The sequence below is a fragment of the Elephas maximus genome, chromosome 6 (genome assembly GCF_024166365.1).
Source record: "Elephas maximus indicus isolate mEleMax1 chromosome 6, mEleMax1 primary haplotype, whole genome shotgun sequence".
Lineage (NCBI taxonomy): Eukaryota > Metazoa > Chordata > Mammalia > Proboscidea > Elephantidae > Elephas > Elephas maximus.
Window position 1 is genome coordinate 49887927 of NC_064824.1, and position 21482 is coordinate 49909408.

General features: G+C 35.0%; 1 protein-coding gene across 10 annotated transcripts in view; it reads right to left on the reverse strand.

Moving 5' to 3' along the window:
• PRPF40A (pre-mRNA processing factor 40 homolog A) overlaps window positions 1–21482 on the reverse strand; it is a 59228-nt gene that overhangs the window by 5514 nt on the left and 32232 nt on the right. For 4 of the 10 annotated variants that reach the window (XM_049887250.1, XM_049887246.1, XM_049887241.1 and 1 more), the window contains 17 exons: window positions 20255–20365; window positions 18539–18659; window positions 18246–18299; window positions 16648–16672; window positions 15575–15949; window positions 13097–13205; window positions 12575–12639; window positions 11634–11798; window positions 10469–10577; window positions 9227–9377; window positions 5263–5396; window positions 3542–3656; window positions 3269–3372; window positions 3055–3171; window positions 2589–2726; window positions 2176–2271; window positions 28–114 (listed from right to left, as the gene is read on the reverse strand). In XM_049887250.1, the coding sequence (XP_049743207.1) occupies window positions 28–114; window positions 2176–2271; window positions 2589–2726; window positions 3055–3171; window positions 3269–3372; window positions 3542–3656; window positions 5263–5396; window positions 9227–9377; window positions 10469–10577; window positions 11634–11798; window positions 12575–12639; window positions 13097–13205; window positions 15575–15949; window positions 16648–16672; window positions 18246–18299; window positions 18539–18659; window positions 20255–20365 (2076 nt within the window). The remainder of the gene's footprint in view (window positions 1–27; window positions 115–2175; window positions 2272–2588; window positions 2727–3054; window positions 3172–3268; window positions 3373–3541; window positions 3657–5262; window positions 5397–9226; window positions 9378–10468; window positions 10578–11633; window positions 11799–12574; window positions 12640–13096; window positions 13206–15574; window positions 15950–16647; window positions 16673–18245; window positions 18300–18538; window positions 18660–20254; window positions 20366–21482) is intronic. The other 6 variants (XM_049887242.1, XM_049887247.1, XM_049887243.1 and 3 more) reach the window with 3 other exon arrangements.

The following is a 21482-nucleotide window of genomic DNA, read 5'->3' on the forward strand; positions in this document are numbered from 1 at the left end:
GTGGTGCCACCTAATAAACTTCCTTACCGATCGAGACCGAGAACGTTTCCTATGATGTTTTTTAGATTTCTTAGAATGTTTCTTGTTCTTTGAATGATGATGCTGACATTCATGCTACAGGGTCAAGAAAACAAAATTTTGTTTATATTTATGTAAATATGGACAGCAGATCATAAAGAATATTTCAAAAGCTATACAAACAAGTACTTAAAGTAAAATTCCATTCGTCTTGCATATTTAGCATATATCCAGTTGAGAATGTGTACAACTATTATCTATAAAAGATTATCACTTAACATTTTTTGTGTTTCTTCCTACCATCCTATACCCCTCATTTAGGCATGTTAGTTTTTACAGGAATGAGAATGATGTGAGTTAGTAGGACAACTGATACCCTGTAAAAAAGTGTAATCTGCGAATGCAGTGACAACTGCTTTCAAAAACACTGAAAAACAGTGTCATTCAAGCATGGTTTTTCTGATCAATCTGGTTTTGGTCAACTAGCTAGCAAATTACTAGCGTGAAGGCATCCATGAACTAAGATATGCAAGCGTGGTCTCAGATTAAATACAAAATCTATTTCCTCTCCCTAAAGAGTATTCCCATCTTACTCAAACTCAGATATTCCAAGACAATTTAACTCGAATCCCACATGAAATCAAAAAATGAATGTTGTCTCTGTAGATTTCAATTCTAGCTTTTATTAAAGCAATTAAGTATTAGGTTGGTGGGAAAGGGGAAGTGGTGCTTTAATAAAAGCTCCTTGCCCCCGAACATATCCTACGGCTTTGAAAATAAACTCTGCTTCAGTTACAAATAAGTGGGAACGGAAAAATCTGGCTCAGAAGGGACAACGGAGGAGCCAATTGGCCTCTCATCATTTCTATTTCACTGAACACTAACCTTTACCTCAAGACTCAGATTATGCATTCGGCACCCCTTCCCTATGCCACTATTTTTAGCTACATTTATTGCCTCACTATTTTACCTCTAGCATCAGTCATGAGAGAATCTGGTCGAAGATTCCTCAAGTAGGGGAAAACAGGTAAGACACTATACCTAGAGCAAAGGTTCTCAAAATTATGTGCATTTTAACACCTGGAAATCTTGTTAAAATGCAGATACTCATTCAGAAGTTGTGCCAATGGGGCCAGAGTTTTTTTTTTTTTAAACTCTCAGGTGATGCAGATGCTGGTGTGAACCACACTTTGAGTACAAAGGACCAGATCTAAAGGAAGCTGGCAAACAACACAGGTCCTACACTGGGTACATGTTAACAGAGAAAACTGCTGTCAACATTGATATTCACCAAAAAACACTACATCAAAAGAAATCATGACTGGTCAATTAAGTGACTCACTATGCTCAACTACAATGCACCACTGTAGTATTAAGTATGTGCCAGCTTTCTGCTTGTTGTAAAGTACTAGTTTGTCTAGAACTGGCAGCACAGCACGCTTATTAAAAGCATTGATCCTGGAGTCATACAAACAGCCTGGGCTGGAATCCCTTCCCTGTATATAAGTTACTCTATTTCTCTTTGCCTCTGTTTCCTCGTCTATAACTTCATACGATTGCTGTGAGGATTAAGTTCATATATGTACAACAATTAGAATAGTACCTGGCCTACACAGGTACCAAGTAATATTAAATAATAATTAATCAACTCAGTGTATTTACTATATACAAGTATCTACCTGAAACATTCAAAAAAATACCCTCACTCAGCTAATGGAGTAACTTGAGGTTTTATCATTACTTATTTTATCTTATTCCATTATATTTCAGAACCTCTTCTGGGCTTTCTACACATCTAATTTGGAGTATCTGAAACAAGTGATATACAAGAAGATCTTAAGTCTTCTTTGGGTTTACTAGTCAATATTAAGACTGCAACTGTATGGCTGGTAAGGTGCTAAATTTCTAGAATTTTTAAAAAATATGAAACAGATATGAACAATCTCCACAAATAAATCTTTATATTCTAATCGAGCTTACAGTTTCACTTAAAAGTGGGTTTTATAGAAAAAAACCATTCCCCGATCAACAATGTAACTACACTTGTATAAAAGTAGCACATGTTAAGAAACATAACCTGATCAATCTAAATTCAAATTTTATATTTTTGTATATTTTGTAGTACTTCAGAATCAGTTATGACAATATTAAAATTACCTCAAGCACATGCATAAAATCTTTAAATATTCGTTTTCTTTCAGACTCTAGAGTTATGTCCTCAAATGCTGGCTCTTTTACGAATCTCTCCCGGATCTGAAAAATTCAGATATGGAATCAATATATAAGTACCAAAAAAAGGTGTAACAAATATGCCTAAAAGGAATCCTAACACAAGTGAAGACTGTGACAGTACCCTCAAAGTCTATTATTTCCTTTCTTCAAAAGCGCAAACCATTTTTAACAAATACTTCTAAACACCGAGTCCTTTTTAAAAGAACACTTTATACTTTAAATATATCCTAAGCAACCAATCACTCCAGCTTATTCTTTTGGCTATATAATGGGAAATTAAATATATTCTCAAATGTAAAGAAAATAGTTCATTAGGAAAAATCTGAAAGTATACATACATCTTCCCAGACAGCATCCAATTCTATTGGAGGAGCAGCTTGTTTCAACATACTCTTAAAGGCAGATTCTTTTCGTTTCATCTTGCGAGCCTCCTCTTTTTCTCTTTCACGTTCACGGGCTTCTGCTTTTTCTAGTAACTTGTAGAACATCATTTAATTAATTGCAATAGTACAATTATAATCCCTGTTGAAATTATCATTCCTAATTTAAAAGTATTCTCACACCAGTTAAGGGCCAATTTATCCACAAGACCAGTTAATTTGAGCAAAGGAAGCTTAACATCCAGTCAATCATCTAAACACACTGCTTTCTTTTAGCTTACTTTGAAAAACTCTCTACTACTCTGTAAAATCTTATTCATATTCCCTCACTCTAATAACTTACAACTTAAATACTTTTCACTGAATATATTAGAAACTGTACTATTAAAACTAGTTGTTTATAACAGTAAAGAGAATAGCTTACGCTATTGAAAGCCAGTTTAATATTTCCGGCATCTAATGTGGTTGACCTTTTAGTTGAACTGATTATTGCCACGAAATCTTCAAAAGTAGTATTCACCTCAACTACAAATCCTTTATCCTAAAAAAACAGAAATTTTGTTAGTACGCATATCAAAGGAAAAGAGTACCAGCATTTAGAACATACACGAGTTAAGAAGTATTAATAAATTACTTACCTTTAGAATGTCTTTTATTATCTTCTTCTCATCATGATATCGTGCTTTAAGATCCTCAACATAAAACTTGAAAAGGTCAAGTGCAGTTGATCCTAATGAAAAAACTAAAGAAGTCAAAAGCTAGCTCTAACCAAAGAGCTGCAATTACTTTTTTGTTTATAAAACAAAAACGAAACATAAAAAAGCACCCTCTCTCCCCCCAACACAATGACCTCCCTTTGTTCCATTCCAACTACTGTCATAAGTATAAATTAGGAAAGAAATGAATCTCACCAGGCTGACCAAGCATATTAGTGAATCTAATGTCAGAGCTAATCGTTGGATACAATTCCATCCAAGATGACATAGAATGCAGCTGTCCATGTTCATGCAATTCATCTAAAAATATCTGAAAAGGCCATTATATTTGAAAAGTCATCTTTGAGTACGTTAAAATATTAATGTAATAAAAATGTAAGTTAAAAACTTAGCAATATTTAAAACTCTTGTATCAATGTCATATATATAGCCAAACATTAAAAAAAAACTCTCCAGGCTTAGATCCAACTCAGTATTTCCTTTCCCTCACCTCCTTCCTTCTTTTTGTCTCCTTATATATTGTTCTTAACTATTCATATATATTTCCATGAATGCCAAACCTTCAAAAAATGAGAGAAACCCCCATCTTTCAATTCTTTCTTCATTTTCTCCCTTTTTGACTAGTTTTCTCTTACCAAAGAAAAGACTTTCTTTTAAGCCTGAGCTTACTCACTCTTTCCCTTATCCTCAAAGGATCTGAAAGGTCTAATTTTGCCTCTAATTACCTTTCAACTATTTGGCAACCCTTCACCTTTTTCTAGGAGTCCTTGGGCAGTGTCTTGTCTCTTGTAAGATAAAAAGTGATACAGGCCACGCCTCAGGGACACTCCACTTACCTGGGTGATCAGGGCCGTGACCTGAGTAAGGATGCTGCATCCCATCTTAATTTTCTTTAACAGAACCTAATCTTGCCTCACTAACCACAGGCAGAGATTAGGACTCACAGGAAAATTATATCAGATCATAAAATGGAGAACAACCAGATACTGGGAATCATGGCCTAGCCAAGTTGACACACAATTTTTCCAGAAACAATTCAATCCATGACAGTGACCTTCAGCATAATGGTGAGAGTTTTTAAAAATATGTCCTCCAGGTGATTCGGATGCACACTGAATTTTGAGAACCACTGCCCTAGGGATGACTAGGGGGTGGCCCTAGTGGTCTAGGGTAGTGTGCCCTACCTTAGACCAAACAGTTATTTGAAGAAACAAACTTCTTTGTTACTGAAGTTCCTAAATGTAGCCTTTATTCTAATACAGTTGTTAACAGAAGAAACCCTGTCATCAAGACTACACGAATTCAAATTCTGGCTCCGTTCTGCTTAACACAGTAAGCAATCAATGAACTCTAGCTGCTATTACAATAACCGAAATGGGCAATAAACAAAAAACATCTGTTGTAATGTGAAATTCATTGCTCCATGATATTTTCCATTACTGAGAGAATAAAAGGGAACCCTGTAGGGGAAAATTAGTCACTAGCCTATATACAGAGCATGTAACACAGTTCCTAGGCATGATGTTTAAGAATTAAGGCCCAGCCCCAAATTATACCATAGTAATCCTTACATTTGCTAATGACTAAACATCAACTACTAGTGACTCAACACACAAATTTTTCAGCATTCCCTCATGCTATTTCTCTTTCCCAACTGAAACCCTATCTAGCAATACTCACCTTAAACGCCAACATCTGCTACAGCTTTCTATATTCCCTTGCTTAAAAAGACTGTTCTCCTAAGTGAACCCCTAACTAATTACAGAATTTAAGAGTTAAATGTGTATGGATCCTCCACAAAGCCTAGGTCAAGAAATCAGGGAAGAGGGGTCTCAAAAACCACTTACATAAATGTTTGGGTTTGGTAAACATATTTGAAAAACCAGGCAAGAAAAAGATGAGGCATTTTCTATTACCTGAAAAGATTCCCTATTTTTACGCTGTCGTCTCCTTTCTCTCAGCAAACTCTTCTGTTTTTCTTCTTCTTCTTCCTTTTCTAAAGCCCGAATGTGTTCTTCGAAGCAAATTAATGCATCTTCTTTGTCCATGTCTGAAGTGTTTTTTAAAAAAAAATTTTAAATCTCAAATATCAGTAAAGAAAGCAATTTGATAATGTGCATTAACTCCCTTATAAAATTCAAATTCACCTTTCAAAAGCCTTACATTTAAATTCAAATTTGACTTGTAATTATCTAAATAGAAGTTTTAAAGAAACTTTCAGAGTTTCACGAAGACCTCATTAAAATACTCTAAATCCTAAGATGAAACAAAGGCTATGCACATAACAAAATTCATGAATATAAAGTTGTCATAATGAAATCTCTCAGCAATATTAGAATTACCCAAGGAGCTTTTTAAAGTTTAGATTTCTAAGCCCTACCCCAAATCTCTAAATTCAGGTGGGACATACTCAAGGTTGTATTTTGGCTCTCGTGGATTTGCTCTGATTTTCTTCAGTTTCAGCTTGAACTTGCATTATGAGCAGTTTATGGTCTGTTCCACAGTTGGCCCCTGGCCTTGTTCTGACTGATTATGATATTGAGCCTTTCCGTCAATTTGATTTCTCTGTGTTCCATCTGGCGAGGTCCATGTGTATAGTCGCTGTTTATGCTGGTGAAAGAAGGTACTTGCAATGAAGTAGTAGTTGGTCTTGCAAAATTCTATCATTCAATTTCCAGCATTGTTTCTATCACCAAGGCCATATTTTCCAACTACTGATCCTTCTTCTTTGATTCCAACTTTCACATTCCAATCGCCAGTAATTACCAATGCATCTTGATTGCATGGTCCATCAATTTCAGACTCCAGCAGCTGATATTTATCTTCTATTTCTTCATCTTTGGCCCTAGTGGTTGGTGGGTAAATTTGAATAATAGTCATATTAACTGGTCTTCCTTGTAGGCGTATGGATATTATCCTATCACTGACAGCGTTATACTTCAGGTTAGATCTTGAAATGTTCTTATTCACGATGAATGCGACGCCATTCCTCTTCGAGTTGTCATTCCCAGCAGAGTAGGCTATATGATCATCCGATTCAAAATGGCCAATACCAGTCCATTTCAGCTCACTAATGCCTAGGATATCGATGTTTATGCATTCCATTTCATTTTTGACGATTTCTGGTTTTCCTAGATTCATACTTTGTACATTCCAGGTTTCAATTAGTACTGCATGTTTGCAGCTGGCTGCTTCTCATTTTGAGTCATGCCACATTAGCAAATGAAGGTCCCGAAAGGTCTATTCCATGAACATCATTAAGGTCAACTCTACTTTGAGGAGGCAGCTCTTCCCCAGTCATCTTTTGACTGCCTTCCAAGCTGGGGGGCTCATCTTCCAGCACTATATCAATGTTCTGCTGCTATTCATAAGGTTTTCACTGGATAATGCTTTTCAGAAGTAGGCTGCTGGGTCCTCCTTCCTAGTCTGTCTTAGTCTGGAAGCTCAGCTGAAACCTGTCCTCCATGGGTGACCAGCCGAGTTGTAGAATGACATCAAAGAAAAAGACCAAGATGGGTGTCATAGGAGACTCTGAAACTTGTTCTCAAATGTCGAGGAGCCAAAACAAAAGGAAGAATTGATGAAGTAAAAGAACTCAACAGAAGATTTCAAAGGGCAGCTCAAGAAGACAAAGTATTATAATGACATGTGCAAAGAGCTGGAGATGGAAAACTAAAAGGGAAGAGCACGCTCGGCATTTCTCAAGCTGAAAGAACTGAAGAAAAAATTCAAGCCTCAAGTTGCAATAGTGAAGGATTCCATGGGGACAGTATTATATGATGCAGGAAGCATCAAAAGAAGATGGAAGGAATACACAGAATCATTATACCAAAAAGAGTTAGTCTATGTTCAACCATTTCAAGAAGTAGCATATGATCAGGAACCGATGGTACTGAAGGAAGAAGTCCAAGCTGCTCTGATGGCATCGGTGAAAAACAAAACTCCAGGAATTGATGGAATATCAATTGAGATGTTTCAACAAACAGATGCAACACTGGAGGTGCTCACTCATCTATGCCAAGAAATATGGAAGACAGCTTCCTGGCCAACTGACTGGAAGAGATACATATTTATGCCTATTCCCAAGAAAGGTGATCCAACTGAATGTGGAAATTATAGAACAATATCATTAATATCACACGCAAGCAAAATTTTGCTGAAGATCCTTCAAAAACGGCTGCAGCAGTGTATTGACACGAACTGCCAGAAATTCAGGCCGATTTCAGAAGAGGATGTAGAACCAGGGATATCATTGCTGATGTCAGATAGATCTTGGCTGAAAGCAGAAAATACCACAAAGATGTTTACCTGTGTTTTATTGACTATGCAAAGGCATTTGACCATGTGGATTGTAACAAATTATGGATAACACTGCAAAGAATGGGCATTCCAGAACACTTAACTGTGCTCATGAGGAACCTTTACATAGATCAAGAGGCAGTTGTTCGGACAGAACAAGGGGATACTGATTGGTTTAAAGTCAGAAAAGGTGTGCATCACGGTTATATTCTTTCACCATACCTATTCAATCTGTATGCTGAGCAAATAATACGAGAAGGTGGACTATATGAAGAATGGGGCATCAAGACTGGAGGAAGACTCATTAACAACCTGCGTTATGCACGTGACACAACCTTGCTTGCTGAAAGTGAAGAGGACTTAAAGCACTTACTAATGAACATCAAAGACCACAGCCTTCAGTATGGATTACAACTCAACAAAAAGAAAACAAAAATCCTCACAACTGGACCAATGAGGAACATCAAGATAAATGGAGAAAAGATAGAAGTTGTTAAGGATTTCATTTTACTTGGGTCCACAATCAACAGCCATGGAAGCAGCAGTCAAGAAATCAAAAGACACATTGCATTGGGTGAATCTGCTGCAAAGGACCTCTTTAAAGTATTGAAGAGCAAAGATGTGACCTTGAAGACTCAGGTGCGCCTGACCCAAGCCATGGTGTTTTCAATCGCATCATATGCATGTGAAAGCTGGACAATGAATACGGAAGACTGAAGAAAAACTGATGCCTTTAAATTGTGGTGTTGGCGAAGAATATTGAATATACCATAGACTGCCAAAAGAACGAACAAATCTGTCTTAGAAGAAGTACCACCAGAATGTTCCTTAGAAGCAAGAACGGCGAGACTACATTTTACATACTTTGGACATGTTATCAGGAGGGATCAGTCCCTGAAGAAGGACATAATGACTGGAAGAGTAGAGGGTCAGTGGAAAAGAGGAAGACCCTCAACAAGGTGGACTGACACAGTGGCTGCAACAACGAGCTCAAGCATAACAATGATTTGTAAGGATGGCGCAGGACCAGTGTTTCATTCTGTTGTGCACAGGGTTGCTGTGAGTTGGAACTGCCTCGAGGGCACCTAACAACAACATTCCAAATCTACTAAAGCATGATTTTGAGAAGGGAAGCCAAGAAAGCTATGATTTCCAAAAGAACAACTGGTTAAGTCAGAACAAGACAGTCCTTGGGGAAATCTAATGTAAGGTAACTCTAATCCATTTTTTTGCCTTCTCTAAGTCAAGTCATTTTCTCGGGAAGACAGCTTGAGTAAAATGTGGTAACTGATTTGGTTCTTACCAAGCTACATACAAATGGCAAAATATAATTTCAGGTTTGACAGGTATGATGAACAATTTCAAGGATCATCTAATAAAGCTAATTTCTGGAAAAATATTTTGTCCTGAATTAAACTCAATTAGAAAAAAAATTCTACTAGTAAACAAAATACTTCTCCAGAAATGGACAAACTCCTGTAAAATTAAGCGACAATTTCATATACAAAGTGGGAATAATTCTCTGCTGCTGGAGAACTTTGTTTAAAATGGTTTCTCCCCACATTTAATCATTATTCTTACTCTGTAACTCTTCATCTTCTGCAAAAGTTGGATTATCCATCAGATACTGCTGGGCTTCAGACCAAGTAGTAGAGTATGTTACGTTAGCCATGTTGTCAAGTATATTTTTCAAGGCTTCCCAATTTCTCTTTCGCAACTGCTTTGCTTGTTCCTAAAACATAAGCATAAACACACTTTTTTGAAATTCAAAGAAACTATGATTATTTGAATTGCAATTACTGAGGGCTTCTTTACATTCTAACTCACCAGCAAATTTCAAATGTTATCTACTTAAATATCAGCATTATTTACTTTGCCAATGCTCTTGCCTAACCACCTGGCTCCATACTTACTTTCAATTTTTCACCTCTCTGTCTCTGGAAATCACGCTTTGTTTTGCTTTTTCTTTCCACTCCATAAATCTTAAAAATGTACCCATTCCTCTCCTTTTCCACTACTATGTATTATTACAGTCTCAGTATACAACTAAAGTTCCTGTTGGCAAGTCATCCCAGTGGCTAAATGCTAAGGTCTTCAATGACCTTCAGCTACGTTCAAACTGTCTCTGATAACAGTGCTGTTGTTTGCCGTCAAGTTGATTCTGACTCAAACAGATCCTACAAGACAGAGTAGAACTGCCCCATAGGGATTCTTAGGCTATAATCTTTATAGTAGCAGATGGCAAGGTCTTTTCTCCTGCACAGTGGCTAGTAGGTTCAAACAACTGTCTTTTGGTTAGCAGGTGAGCATTTATTAACCACTGTACTACCAGGGCTCCTTGATGTATATGTTCATGAAACACAGAATAATATAAAACATAACAGCACAGAATGAAATGGGCATGAACAGTCGTGGAGTTTTTAAAACAGTATCCTACAAATAATTACATGTTGCTGTTGTTCTTCTAAAGAGAATTTTAAGTAAATGCATTATAAACAAAAACACCAAGTTATTTTCTAAAATAGGCTTAAGTATCTTATTTTACAAAATAGACACAGAACAGCCAACTAATGAGAATTCAAGTTATAGCTGGATGAACCAGTAGTCACCAGTCTACATCGCTACTTATTATGCTGGATGGAGAGGATTAAAGAAAATTATTATAGGAGGTATCCATTTCATCTTTAAACCTAACTTCTAATAAGCTTGTATCACATAAACTGGGTAAACTAAACACAAAAATGAACAAGTTATACAATAAATCCTAATCAAAATGAAGAAACGTCTAATTTATACATAACAAGCATTAAGAATGAGTAATACCTTTTCTTTTTTTGAAAGAAAGAACAAAACATCTTCATAGATTTCAAGACGATCACGTTCTGATATTGCATTCCAGACGTCCATCTCTCCGAACATTTGCTCTGCTTTTCTGTTAAAAAATTAAATGTTACGTTATAATAAACAGTAAAAACTAACTAAAAAAATTATGATTGAATTATAAAGAAAAGCTGCTAAATAGTTAGAAAAAAGACTAAACAGCTTAGGGCTGTATTTCTCCCAAGAGATAAGAGAAGATAATTCCCATGGGCAATATCTGTACTCTTGTTAGCTGCTGTCAAGTCCGTTCCCAACTCATGGCAGCCCCAGGCACAATACAGCGAAACGCTCCCCAGTCCTCCACCATCCCCACGATCAGTTGCCGATCAGGCCATTGTGATCCATAGGGCGTTCATCAGCTCATCTTCAGTACCAGATCACCAGGCCTTTCTTCCTAGTCTGGAAGTGCTGCTGAAATCTGTTTAGCCATCATAGCAACACAAAAGCCTTTACTGACAGGTGGTAGCCTCAATGACTGGGAATTAAACTGGGTCTTTCTCGTGGCAAGGTGAGAATTCTGCCACTGAACCACCACACCAACAGGTCTTATAAGTCCTAGACTACCACTATTTCTTTAGTTAAAGTGGCTATGAAATTTACAATGAGACTAAATTACTGGAAATCTAGTTAACATATAAAAATAGGACTACTTAAAGAAATGAGTCCATTACTATGGCTTTCCTGGAAGAATGAGAAAAATAAAGTTCATATGAAGAATGAGCTTAATAATTACCGCAAAAATTTTAATATTTAAATACCCATGATTTTAAATAAAATACTCTAAAATTAAGACTGATATATAAACACAAGTTTTTAAAACATCATACTTAATGAAAAGAACCTATTTCTATTCTTAAGTAAGAGAGTCAGGCTTTGATTGTTAAATACAATCTTTCTCCCTTTCAGGCCTGATAAATAATTCAGTGAATCTACAAATTAAATCCCAATACTGATTTATCTGCTACCTTATGAAACAGCCACACTCACATAATCATCTAACTTTATTTAATGAATGTCTGTCTACTCTGGATAAGGTATCACACTTGGCAAAAAGTATGATGAAGAAAAAACACAGTAAACATACCACATGCATCATTAAAAATCTTACTTGTATCTGGTTGTAGAAGTCATTTTTTCATGATTTTCAAGGAAACGCTGAAACGATTCTTTAGCCTCTTTGTATTTTGATCTTGCTTCTTCTTTTTCTTCTTTCTCAGTCTGGACTTTGTAAGCATTAAAGGCCTGCTTTTTTTCACTCAACTTTGCTAAAGCACTAAATAATGAAAAAATACAGTTTCAGAGTAAATGAAGGCAGGATAATAAAATGTTAGTTTTGAAAGAATAATACAAATACTTTTATGCGTAAATTAAGAAAATTTCAGTAAAAAGTTAAAGACAAAAAATGGTTTTAGAAGATCATTTCTAATTCTAATTTCATCTGTATCAGGGTGCTCATATTGTATGATAAGCCTTTTAGAAGGCTTTTTTGGGATGATACCAGTCTGAAAACGTTATATAATTTCAAGTATATGACATTCTGGAAAAGGCAAAACTACAGAGACAGTAAAAAGATCAGTTGTTTGGAGGTGTTCAGGGGAATGAGGAAAGGGATGAAGACAGCACTGAAACAATACACCAGTGTGTAATGGTAGACGCATTTTGGTATGCATTTGTTAAAACCCACAGTACACCACAAAGTGAATGCTGATAAAAACTATGGATTTTAGTTAATAATCATGTATCAATATTAGTTCATCAGCTGTAACAAATGTACACACAAATGCAAGATGTTAATAACAGAAACAGCATGCAGCGGGGAGAGGGAGTACATGGGAATTCTACTTTAAGTACAGTTTTTCTATAAACCTGGACTCCACCCCCCACCCAAAAAAGTCTATTTTTTTAGAAGGCTCTTTTGGTTTATAGCAGATGTTAAAAAAAAAAAAGAGAGTAGTTAATAAGGGTTAAAAGCCATATAATTCTTCACTATTTTGAATTTGTCAGCATGCTATACTTAAAGTGAAAAGAAAGTAAAAAGTTAGGTATTACCTGTATCGTGGATCGTTAATAATCATTTTCATAGCTTGCTCCCATGAAGCATTAGATGGTACCCGCTGAAAACCATTTAAAAAAAAAATTAATATTTCACACAAATACAGTAAAAGTCATGCAACAGGGAACAAAGTATAATACTCACTGCAAACATCAAGCACTTCTCTTTGCAGGAGTTTGAAAAAAGTTCTAAAAAAATAATCTTTTATTGAAGCAAGGCAAATCTGTGTAATATACCTATAGACTGAAAAGAAAACTTGAACTGAAATTTAAACAGAGCATGAAATACTTTCTCTTTAGACTACTGATTAAAACAATTATTATAAATAAAAAACCTCATATTAAATACTAAGGTGGAATTTGTGTAGTGCCTGTACATAATAGCTTTATTTAAAGTAAAGGTCAAAAAAATGTTCAAGAGAACAAGACAAATTTAGTTCATCTTCATTACAACAGTTCATGAGATTAATATTTTCAATAAAGCCATCAATACGCTGGTATTATTATATACAGTAATACCTTTTCTTTCAATAATTCTTTGAAGGCTTGTTTTGCCTCTTCCTTTGTATTCCAAGTATATGTTTTTTTTGCTGGTTGACTTTCCTCTTCTTCCTTTTTGGGAGTAAAACTAGAGAGAGATTTAAACATGTTATTCATCATTTAAATACACGTTTGCCTCATTTAACAATACCTTCATTGATCAATATTTAAATGTTTGGTGTTGAGCTAAAATTTGACAATTTAAGAATAAACTCTCCTACGTGAACAGTAAAAACATATTTGAAGACAAAAACAAAATAAAAGAGTAATAATTTTTCTGACCCTGTGTTGCGGTAACATTTAATTGCACTAAAAAAGTAGCTCCACTAGTTCACTGCTTAATACTTTTAAATGGCTTAAAATAACTCAGCATTTGTGCAAATGTGTGTGAATATAAATATGATGTAAAGCTCAATTTAAATCAAGGTCACTTTTGTAAATATACTTTCAGTGGAACACTGCCACATGTATTTGTTTTCATAGTTTATGGCTTATTTCGTGCTGCCACAGCAGAGTTGAACAGCTGTGACAGAGACTGTGTAACTCACAAAGCCAAAAACATTTACTATGTGACCTTTTATAGAAAAAGTATGCCAAACCTTAATCTCAAAGAAAAAATTAACACAACTAAGAATTATCAGCTATGCTTGCTGTATGGGGTCTCTCTGAAATTAAAGAAAAAAAAAAAAGTTATATATAAACCTTGAAATCTTTCTCCAACTTAGGGGAAGAGGCTGGAGCAGGCACTAAACAGAAATAATAAAAATACTCGTATCTTCTAAATCAAGTAACTTCATTATGGGAAATCTATTTAAAATTAGCAGAAAAAAAATACTGGAAAGAAACTAGAGCAATGGAAAATCATGCTTATAACGTTTATGCAAGAGCATAGGAAGATTCTTAAAACCAAAAGCTTATTATAATGATCCAGGCAATATAATAAGGAAATGCTAGAAGAAAAAAAAGCAGATGACACATGCTTGTTAAAATCAGGAAAAGCAATTGTGAAAAAAATATGATTAAATGTGAAAAACTGGTAAAAGAATGTTATTCAAAAAACCTAAACGTCTATCAGTAGAATAATTAAATACATGCATATGGAAACAGTAACACCATGTCATCATTCAACATGATAGGCTATATACCTCTATCAATGTGGAAGATGTCTCTCATATACACACACATTATGTATCTCTACATGCTTTTTTTTTTTTAACATAAAAAGGGCAGGACAGAAAATATTAACAATTTCTCTTTTATGTCTTCAAATATGTCATCTAGATTTCTTTCTAAAACTTCTAATCAGAAAAAATTATAAGGCTATTTTCACTTTGGGGAATTTCCATAATTGAAACAAACGAACATAAAGAAAAGGGTGGAAGATGAAAGCAATACGCTTAAATATTAAGATGGATTATCATGTTAGGATCTTGAGATCATGCTTCATATTTTCTTTTTTATACATGTGGATACCTTTACAAGAGAGCTCAACCACGTATCTTACAGCTGCATAAAGTGTGGCACTGTGAAGTATTACTAGATAGCTGCATAAAGCATACCCCTGTGAAACTGTACTAGATTACGGATTAGTCAAGTACATACAAAGTTTAAACAGATACAGCTATTTTGTTTTATTAAAAAGCTGTACCAATTTAGGACAGTGGTGAGTTTTCCTATACCCTGTAGTCTTGTTTACTTTTGTCTACTTGATTCTTGCTCAAATGGTAGAAAAATAATCCTAATATTATTGTTAATTTGTCTTTAATTATCATTATAACTTTACATATACTTACCAGACAACTGTATTTCTTTTTTGGCTAATTTCCTTTTCTTACCCTTAATGCATTTCTCTACAAAACTGTTTGTACTTTTTTCTTATTGGTATGTAGGAGACTGAAAACCAGAAAACACCAATAGCCAAGGAAGCAATAAAACAATTTTAGTACTCTATTTGGCAGGGCTTCCTTAACTTCTACAGCTGATATCTGTGTACTCAACACCAAACCCCAGCACTCCCTAGCAGTGCTGTATTAAGACATATTGGAGGCTGAGGCAAAAGGAGTATTCTTTTTGAAATAAAACTGGTCTCGTGTTTATTCAAAATTTTGGTTATTTTGTTAGAGTTTTTACATTAATTTTTACTTAAAATACTGTGTATCTTGATTAGTTTTGTTGGCATCTCCTTAAATCTGTGCCTCACTCACCATACTCTACCACAACCTATTCCTAAAGCTTCAGTTCATTAGTTTTCCAACAGTCTGGTGACATGACCCAACAAAATTTAGCCTCAAAATTAATTCATTATCTAGAGGTTTGTGTTCTGATTCACAGGAAGTATTTAAACACTTACTGTCCACTAACTGGAAACCCTAGTGGCACAGCAGTTAAGAGCTATGGCTGCTAACCAAAAGACTGGCAGTTGGCACTGATTTTCAGTAAGCTAGTTACTAAACTTACTCAGCTACAGTTTCCTGCTTAGATGTTTCTTCTCCTGTATTACTGGATACTTCAACACTTTGCTCTTGAACAGCCGAGGTACTACTAGTAAGTTGTGCTTGTTCTTCAGTTGAAATAGTTACTGTGTTTTCATTATCTACAACAGTAGCAACAATGGAAGTAACTTCAGGCTCAGTAACTGGAACAGTTCCACTGACAGTATTAGAAGTAGACGTGGAAGCACTGGCATTGGCTGCTGCAGCAGCTGCCGCTGCAGCAGCTGCCGCTGCAACAACAGCAGCTGCTGCTTCTGCAGCAGCCATAGTGCTCATTGTAGTCGGAATTTCTGTGGCAGGAACTGGGGCTGCTGAGGTGGTAGTGGACTCTTCTTGCTTACTACAGACGGAAAAAAAAGAAATATTTCATGACTATAATCATAAAGTCAAATAAAGTTAGTTCCTAATTATCATAAAATCAAATAAGAAAAATGATCACGGGGGGGGGGACAAGGTCAGTACTGCCAAACTATAAAGCCATTCAAAAAGATTAAAACCACACAATGAAACTGTATGTCTCTGACTTAACTGGGCAAATGCTGGTGATAATGCGTAACAGGCACTCAGGCAAGTCTCCCATTTCCAAAAGTCCAATAATTATCTGCATTTACAAAATGCCCTATCAATAAGACTACATTACACCATAAAAAGTAACATATCGTACGCTTCTATAAAAACTCTAAATTCTCTCCATTTCCCCCCTTAAAAAGCATGAGGAAAAGAAATACAGATATAACACTGCATCCATTTGCAAACTAATTCAAACCAAATTGTGCATTTTTTAAGTAACAATCTTAATTGTTGAAGAATGCTGTCCAAATTGAAGTAATTATTGTCTAGTAAAGTTGTTTTTAAAGCATCACTTACATATCCTGATCGAACTTCCCTCTCCTATGTGCACCCCCCTCAACAAAACTTCAGATACAAAAACTAACACGTTAAATGCTATTTATAGTATAAAGCACACAGACAGCTAGAACAAGGATGTTACAAGTGGACCAAATTTTTAAATCTGTACTGATATTCAAAAATGCTTACCTGCTTTCTTCAGCTTTGATCATTGCTATTAAAGAGGAAAAGGAAAAGTCATCTACTGTATACTCTTAAAATACAATCATTGAAAACAAACTTTAAAAGGAGATAAAAGTATCACACAATAGGATTTAATTTATAGTACTAAAAAAAAAAAATCACTGTATAGAATGCTTGCTCCAAAGTTCCAGGACACCAATTAAAGAATGAAAATAAATTTAGGTAACAGCAGCTATTAAGAAACCTTCCCCCACAAAGCTAGTTTCCCAAAGGCTGTTGGCTATTGCAAAAAGTCCCTGAAAGTTTCTGCGTAATTCTGGAATAAAACAGTATTTCCTCCAGGGATAGAACTGGTTTTATTATTATTATTTTAATACTAAATTCAAAGTGGGATCAAATTCATATCATGAAACCCAAACACATATATACTAGCATTGACAAATAGTTACGCACGCCAACTATCTGTAGTAGGGTTATATCAAAAATGAGCTTGATACTTATGAAATGAATAAACTGGGTATTGACCTATCTACAATATTATTATTAGCCAATGCTAGTATAGATAATTTCAACTGAGTTAAAGATTTGCATTCAATATTGTAACTTTCATTCTAGTTAACTTAAATTTTTCTTCAGGGGTATCAAAAGAATCTCATTTATTCAGCATCGTTAGCGAATGAGATGCTCCGTGTAAGTGATAATATATGCTTAACTTTATGAAAATATTTGAAAGTCTTATCCTCCTTTAAAGGAAAACATCTGAGATTCTGTTTAGGATGGCTGACAAAATACATACTTAAGGGAGTATTATCAGTAAAAAACTAACGCATTTCTGATACAGTGATGATCTAAATTAATGAGGTGACACAGGGAAAAGTAAATGCATTGAAGCCACAGTGCCTTTTAAAAATGTTTATTTTTTGCTTCCTGTCAGATATCATTCGACATTGCTACCTACTTTATTAGCCTCATTCTTTTATCATCTGTTAATTCTAATCTGGTATAGTTTGTGATAGTATATTCTACTAAAAACGAGAGTAGAAGAACCAAATTCTCAATTCTTACTATATATCTTCTGCTATGATCTTAACCCCTGGGTTTTATACTAAGACATATTTCTAGATTTTCAGGGGTATTCTGAGCAGTTGAGGAGGATGAAAAACTCCTCCTTTGTAAGTGAGGCATTGTATTTGCTTACCTTAATTCTTCCATAACAAACGTATCAAGGCTATTTTACAAGGTAATGCTAAAATGAAATCAGCATTAAATTTACAGTCTGACCACATAATAATAAAGCTCAAACTGATAAGGATTCATGGTTCTCCACTATCTGCTACCCATAAATGGGGCTGAGTTTCATGTCCTGTACATGCACCAACACAGACAGCTGTATTCAGAAATATTGTTAAAGACCATGTTCAATTTTCCAGTGATTAAATTTTAAAGGCTACAAGCTCATTTATAATATAACCCTTAAATGAAAAAAAATTCTTTGAATTAGAAATCTTTCACTGCAGGTCTATCCAATCATGGTTAGTGAACATTACTGACATACTCTAAAAGTGTTAAATAATGACAGAAAATGAATTATCAAAGCAGCTCACCATGCAGGTTTGATTTTGTAATAAGACTTCCAGCAACAATGGTATTCTGGTATCCTAGTTTCAGTGGAATCAAATCAAATAAAAATCTATTTAAAATCTATAGAACTGAGAGCTAGAGCAACATCAAAATAAGAGCCCATTAAAGTGTTACACCATTTAAAACATTCTAATCATTTAATTTTTAAAAATAATGTCTTTGTACAATCCTATTTAGAAATGATTAACTGTTTCAATGTGAACGACTTATGGATGTTTAAAAAAGTTACATAAAAAGAATTTTTTTCCTGTTTTACCTTCAAGATCCTCAAGTTCTTTAGGTTTGGCCCAGCGGGATTCTTTTGTTTGAGAATTATAATAGTAAGGCTTTCCAGAGTCAGATTTGTACTCCTTCCAAGGACATTTAGATAACAGTTGCTAAAAGGAAATAAAAACCTTCAAGTAATAGTAATATATCAAGCATCACTTATCATTCACATCACTGTTTTCACTATACAGTATATTATCAACCTGTACAATTCTAAAACTTGTGAGACAGTGGTCATAATATAAGCTGCCGATTACTGAATGCATAGTAAATGCTCTCTTAGGTCATCTGAATGTATTATTTAATCTCTACAATAACCCTGCAAATGTTATACTATTATTCCAATTCTACAGACTAGGAAGCTACAACTTAAAGAGATCAAGCAATCTGTCTGAGGTAATATGCCTATTAAGAAGCAAAGCAGATTCAAAACCAGGTCTACCTGAATTTCAAAACCTGTGTGTTCTTACCATTTATACCTCACTGCAGGTAAAAATTACCATCCACATTTCATGAACAGATTTCTCTAATACTAATACAAGTAGGAAAAAACAAAATCTAGGGAAAAGCATAGTCTGGTTTAGGCATGCTTACATTTCAGTATCATGACAAATAATTTGTTATAATACTATTATGAACTAATATAAAAATACAATATAGATGTCAATACTTATACAGGGTGGTATGAGAAGGCTACTGAAAACTAAAATCTAGGCGAAGTGTCTTGGGGGAAACAGATAATTAGGAAGTATCACTCTCTACAAGTCAGTAAAGGTATAAATAAAAACACGTAATATCAGCCTCCCTCCCAAGCACGCTGTGCTCATTTGTGTGATGGCCTGGAAAATACTTTTACCTTCTCAAATTATTTATTTAAAAAGTGTACTACCAGCTAGATAACAACTTAAGTATAGTTTAGAATGCCATCTCAACTCTTACTTAGCACTCCAGAGTTCCTAATTAAACCTCATGCAATATTACTTACTCAGTTTATTCATTCAACCATAACTTTTACTTCCACATATGTATATTTTAAGTGGTAAAATTTGCAACATAAAATGAAATTTACATACTTTCTGGGGGGAGGCACTTTCAGCAAAGAGGCAGACATTAATTTCCCGCTCTAAGAGAAGAAAGTATTTGTAGGTAATGTCATTTCATCTCTATGACCCCACCCCCTTTGGAAATTTTGAAGAACGAGGTGAAATCTAACATCTCTTGAAATCACCCAGGTTTTGCGATAAAGAGGGAAAAAATTTTAAATGTAAATTAAAAAATAAAGGGCAAGCAAAAGAGTCTTTTTTTCCCAACTCTTTAAAGGACCGTTCTCAAACTGACTGCGCCCTACAAGCGCTACTGATCGGGGCAGAATCAGTAAATTAGTCTGTCTATAGAAGATATGGAAACCCTGGTGGCATAGTGGTTAAGTGCTATCAGGCAGTTCTACTCTGTCCTATAGGGTCACTATGAGTCGGAATTGACTCGACGGCAGTGGGTTTTTAGTGGGTTTATAGAAGATAATGACTTTTATTGTTCCTGCTGACGGGTGTGACTGCATTAACCTTCTTCCACTCTGAATGCCTTTATAGCACCCACTTCTGGGAAGTAAGCAGCACTGCTCCTTGGATAGTCAAATATCCACAAAATCCTTAAAAAAAAAAAAAAAATTTTTCCCTAACCTAAATAATGGCCTTCAAAATTTTACCTCAGCAGGTGTTTTAAGATCATCTGGTTTCTCCCAAGTAGACTGTTTTGTTTCAGTATTGTAATAGTAAGTCCTTCCATCAGGTGATTTATGTTCGGTCCACATTGATTTCTAAAGGATAAAAAGACAAAGATTTAAATTATGTAACAACGTGACAGTATCAGTATTAATAGTTTCAAAGCAATACATACATGAAGAAAAGTATAAATGGGCATACTCTGACAGTGTAAGTCATTTAGAATAATTCATCAATACAAGTTGGTTGGAAATTGAAAAACACGATACAGATAGTCCCCGACTTAGGATGGGCTTCCGTTCCGATAACTCTGTTTTAAAGTTGATTCTGATTTAAGTCGAATACTTTAAGTTTTCATTATTATTGCCTTTTATTATCAATATCTTTATAAGTCTGATCTTTGTCTTTGGGGATTGGGAATGTCAGTACTAACTTACAGATATATTTTAACACATACATATCTAAAAATTGCTAATGACAGGATGTACAAAAAAACCCAGATGGTTGTTAAGTATAGTTTGTCAAAACCTGAATGCATCCTAAGTCAGGGACTACCTGTATTTAAAAAGTACAATTTGGATCAACTCATGTTTTAGGATACCTCTCTGTTCTTTAGAGTGCTATCTCAACTCTTACTTAGCACTCCAGAGTTCCTAATCAAACTTCGTGCCATTATTTACTCAGCTTATTCATTCAACCTTAACTTTTACTTCCACATATGTATACTTTAAATGGTAAAAATTTCAACATAAAATGAAATTTACATACTTTCCAGGGGAGGCCCTTTCAGGATACCTAGTCTTTAAAATTACATGGATAGGATGGCTCTCTTGAGAATGGTCATTTTGTAACACATATATCTAAGACCACCTTTCAGGGCAAATCTGCGCTTAGTGGATAAAAAAAACATATGGACTAAATGCTAACGTAGTATAATAAGTTCAACAATTCTAATCTAAAGAATACCTACACCAACTTGGATAAAGTTCTGAATTGGTACGCCATGATGACAAAAACCAAACCAAACCAAACTCACTGCTGTTGAGTCAATTCTGACTCACAGCAACCCTACAGGACAGAGCAGAACTGCCCCATAGTGTTTTCAAGAAGTGGCTGGTGGATTTGAACTGCCAACCTTTTGGTTAGCAGCCAAGCTCTTAACCACTGTACCACCAGGGCTCTGTTGTCAAAATTGGAAAGAATGGTTTTCAG